This window comes from Fukomys damarensis, unplaced genomic scaffold, assembly GCF_012274545.1.
Source record: "Fukomys damarensis isolate Sample0158 unplaced genomic scaffold, DMR_v1.0_HiC HiC_scaffold_39, whole genome shotgun sequence".
Lineage (NCBI taxonomy): Eukaryota > Metazoa > Chordata > Mammalia > Rodentia > Bathyergidae > Fukomys > Fukomys damarensis.
The window spans coordinates 88129365-88133859 of record NW_022900951.1 but is presented as its reverse complement, the minus strand read 5'-3'; the positions used below and the strand labels follow the sequence as shown (position 1 = coordinate 88133859).

Here is a 4495-nt window from a genome sequence, read left to right as displayed (position 1 = left end):
CAAAAAAAAAAAAAAAAAAAAAAAATTCTCCCTTACTTTGAACACTTTTATGCCATCATTCTTGGCATTTTCTGAAGAAGTCCTAGAAGTCATCTTTTGTGTCTTTAGTTGTGCTGTCCTAGCTTTCTCAATGTCCTGAATCAATGCATAACATTTACCTTCATAGTCATTTTGATCTTGGAGAGGAGCTAGAAGTTGTACAGTGCCAGATTAAGATGAGAACACACCACAATATTTTTGAGCCTGCCTTTACATTGGATAGAACTTAGCAAAAGCACTCACCATTATGATTTTAATCACTCCTCCTAAAGACATTCAAAGAGGACTTTCCAAAGAGGACTTACTGCTTTAGAAAGCAGTTAAGAAGGATGAAATTAGGCATGTTCAAAGTGAGGGGGATTGTTCTGAAGAAGCTTAAGGGAAATGTGTCTCTTAGTGTAATAAATGTCCTTTAAATATTTACCATATATTTTGATTACCCGTTCTATCACATAAAAGCTAATTTAACATTTTTAATGAAAATACTCAAAAAAGTATTTGGAAACATTGCCTTGGATATATACCAGTTAGGAAGGTGGGAATCTAATATTCTCTAGAAAATAATGCCAACTCCTAAAAATATCAACCACCCACGGGCAGCTATGCCCATTATCTGAAGCATACATAATTTGAATCATGTTGCTTTTCTTCTAAAGTCTTGTAATACTTCACAAGACTGGCTTCTATATTATGCAGGCACCCTGATACTCCCTCTCTTCCATCAGTAGAGATGAGAACACCAACAATTTTATTCCTGAAACAATCAGTGACCTTCCAAGGAGTATAGGAATCTTCTTTTTCTTACTGATGCATAATGAGTGCCGAGAAAAATGTCTGGCACATAATAGGTGCTGAATATCTAATGAACAAGTAAGTATTTACTGAGCACCTAAGGAACAGATCAGAAAAATTAAAAGCTTATGTTCTAAATAGTTTCTTCTAGGCATTGCTATTTTAAAATTAACTTCAACTTACTGTAACATAAAAATACATATATAAAATTAGTACTTCATTAGGTAGTTTTTAAAACACCAAAGCAGGATAGGTTTTAAAATCAAACAATTGGGAATTACTGACCTGGCCCTTTGGCAAACTTCTAGTGTCTCAAGGAAGAACTAACAGAAAACAAAACAGCAATTTTCTTCATCCTTCTATTGTGATGTTGATCAGTTCTTGTTGAATTCTAATATACCTCTAGAAAACAATATTCCTTACCATAAAATAATTCTCTGCTTAAAAGTCTCCAAAGGCTTATTATTACACATAGAATAATAATTATTACATGAGCTATCCCCTCCCAGCATTCATATTATATTCTCCCTTATTCACAACGCTCCCTCACTCACTATGCTCCTGCTACACTAACCCTACCTCTGTTTCTCAAATACACCAGACTCCCAGTTCATTCCTAACTTAGGCTTCTATAATTGCTATTCTTCTGCCTCTCAGAGCTTCACATAACTGGCTCTTCCCCCTAATTCAGGTCTTACTTCAAATGTCATATATTTTGTCAAGCCTTCGCTGATGATTCTGCCTAATTAGTGTTTACCCCAGCTATCACATCACTCTTACTTTCTTCATAACATTACTACTCTGCTGTGTGAAATTCTACTACTACAAAATAAGTACGACGAGAGCATGGACTATATATCCCTAGCACTTAAAAACAGTGCCTGCTACACTCTAGCTGCAACTGGATAAATGAGTACATTAAATTTAGAGATTCCAAAGGATTTCCATGGAAAAACCTTAACTTAAATCAAATGCATTTTTTGAAAATTGAAAATCTAAATAGTGAATTCTAAAAAGTAGTTTCTCAGAAATGTGTACACCTGTATGAACACACACATACTCACATGCTCTCACATGCAAAGAGATGGCCACAGATACAGAAAAAAAAACAGCACAGATTAAAGTAAAAATGGAAGATGAACAAATGAAAGGGTTTTATAAGTAAGAAAATAAAAATGTTTGTTAAGTGTTAGAAGATAAGAAGTAAAAGAGACAATCTCAGTTAGGTAAGTGCATAAGAATAGCTAGGGAAGAACTTAGGAAAGAGGTGAAATAATCAGTCTCTAGTATACCTGCAGGTACAGTAGAAGAGATGCCCCTCTTTGTGTAGTTGCTCGGCTAATTCCAGCTGATGATTGTGCATCAACTTTTCATTTATAACTACCACAAGTGATTTGCCTTTTTCCAGAGTTTCCAAACAGCTTCCTGCACCTATGTGAATAAATTTAGTACAATTTTTAAAAAACAGTACTCTACCAAGTTTTATAGTTAGAACTTTCAAGTTGAATAGTTTTCAATTGTACATTGAAAAATGACAAAAGCATACTCATCACTCTGTTATAAACATAACTTAAAATATATTTTTTTAATCACTACTGACCGTATGGCCCATGAGTCAATGCTATGCTACCTGCTCACTAGTGGTATCTCTGGGTGTGGCCTTGAATCCAAGTAAGATTTAAAATCAACATACTGTACACAAAACTATGCAGTCATCCATGTATATTGTCAGGCTCTACATCCTCTGATTCAATTAATGGTGGATTGAAAATACTCAAAAAAAATACACTTAATACTATATGTGTATTTTTTGGTCATTAGTCCCTAAATAATTCAGTGCAACAACTACTTAATAGTATTTTCATTGTATTACATATTATGAGAAACCTAGCAATGATTTACGGTATACATGAGGATGTGTGTAGATCATGGGCACATATTAGGTCATTTTATATATGGGGCTTTGGCACCCCCTATTTTGTATCCTCGGGTGTCCTGGAACCAATCCTCCATAGATAGCAAGAGACAATTGTACTTCACGTCTATTCAAACACAAGTAGAAAAAGCAAGCCTCCAATGACAGGCACCAATTAAACCACTCTTTATGAGTCTGCCTGTGAGTTACCACCCCCATGATAGTTAAGGTTAGAACTCCCGGAATGCGTATACATATAATATTAGGATTGGTTCAATTTTGAAATCTAAAGTTATCTAGATATTTTAAATGGGAGTAAAGAAGCTGTTGGGTAGATAAAATCCTTTTTTAAATTTCCTATGCTAGGATAAGTAGTTAAGAATAGATTCCAATACTAGACTTATCTGTTCATCATTTACTACCGGCTTGGCATGTTAACTTCTCTTTGTCTCAGTTTCTTCATCTCTAAAGTAGAGACACCAATAATATTTAGTTCTCAGGATTGTTTGGTAGAGTTAAATTCGTTAAAACACAAAGCAATAGAGCAAAGCCAAAAGTTTCATTAGCTATTATACTATACATTTTTAATTATCAACCTATTGGTAATGTCTGTTTCTAAGGACTTTTCTCTCCTCAAAGTAGACATTTTAAAAACCAAGAAACACTCCCCACACACAGCGGTTAAAACTGCAATGTCCCCCAAAAGCTATTGTAAAAGTACTGGAAGTTTTACTAGATACTTGTAAAGATACTGGAAGATCATCTGGCTGGTTCTCCAGAGTATGTGGTTGCTAAAGAATATTTTTTACTGAGTTTATTTCACATTCACACTCAATAGAAATATTTTTAAAGTCTCTCAAATCCAATTTCTCTACGACCAATTCGACAATCCTTTCAGATCTAAGCCCACGTACTAATTTCAGGTTGACGATTTTTATACATCATTAGGAAAATTATCTTGTCCCTCTGTGTTTAGGGGTCCTTATTGTAAAGTCGGGCTACAGAGATCAATTTCCCCTCTTTCTCTTCCTCGGAAATGCTAAATTCTTTCCACCAAAGTTCTCAATTCTTATATTCAAACAATTACACTCAGCAAGGTTACTGCGAATTTATCCTGTAAAACACACTTATTTAATAATTTTATTTTACCACGAAAAAATTCGAGTATCAGTTACTTATTGTTATCAAAAGCTTAAGACTCTAAAACATTTACCTGCGTGACTAATAACAAGATCTGCTCTCTGAAGGTCTTCTTGCAAGGAATCCTTGTACCTGTAAACATCCAGAGTAAAGGACTCAGTGCTGAATGGTTCAGGTACCAACGTTCCTCTACCAATTTGGAGAGTAAGTCGGCTGTAACCGAGGCTCTCGAAGATCTAAAACAGGAAACAAGAAAACGCGCGGGCCTTTTAAATTGGCTTCTGTAAGAACAGCAGCAACAACAAACCATAAAGTGGGTAATTCAGACCGAAGCACGCGCGGCCCAACAGCATGCCCGCAGCCAATTTCAGTCAGTTTTCAAAGCGAACGCTCTTTTCCCGTCCCGGCCCAGCAAGGAACCTCCGGAGCCCCAGTGAATCTAAGCACCCGGCTCACAGAGACGGGAAAGAACCGGACCCGCTAAAATGGGGCCGAAAAAAGACTTCGAGACGGCGCCGTAAACCACGAGGGAACCCAGTCTGGCTCGGACTCACGGGTCAAGCGGGGAGAAGCGCGAGCTCTGCCTCAGGAGCAGCGCTCCGGGGCCGC

The 4495-nt window shown here is 36.6% G+C and overlaps 1 protein-coding gene across 1 annotated transcript in view; it reads right to left on the bottom strand.

Annotated features, from left to right (window-relative positions):
* Alg13 (ALG13 UDP-N-acetylglucosaminyltransferase subunit) overlaps positions 1–4495 on the bottom strand; it is a 64438-nt gene that overhangs the window by 59444 nt on the left and 499 nt on the right. The window contains 2 exon segments of the mRNA XM_033760186.1: positions 2124–2262; positions 3960–4122. Of these exon segments, the coding sequence (XP_033616077.1) occupies positions 2124–2262; positions 3960–4122 (302 nt within the window).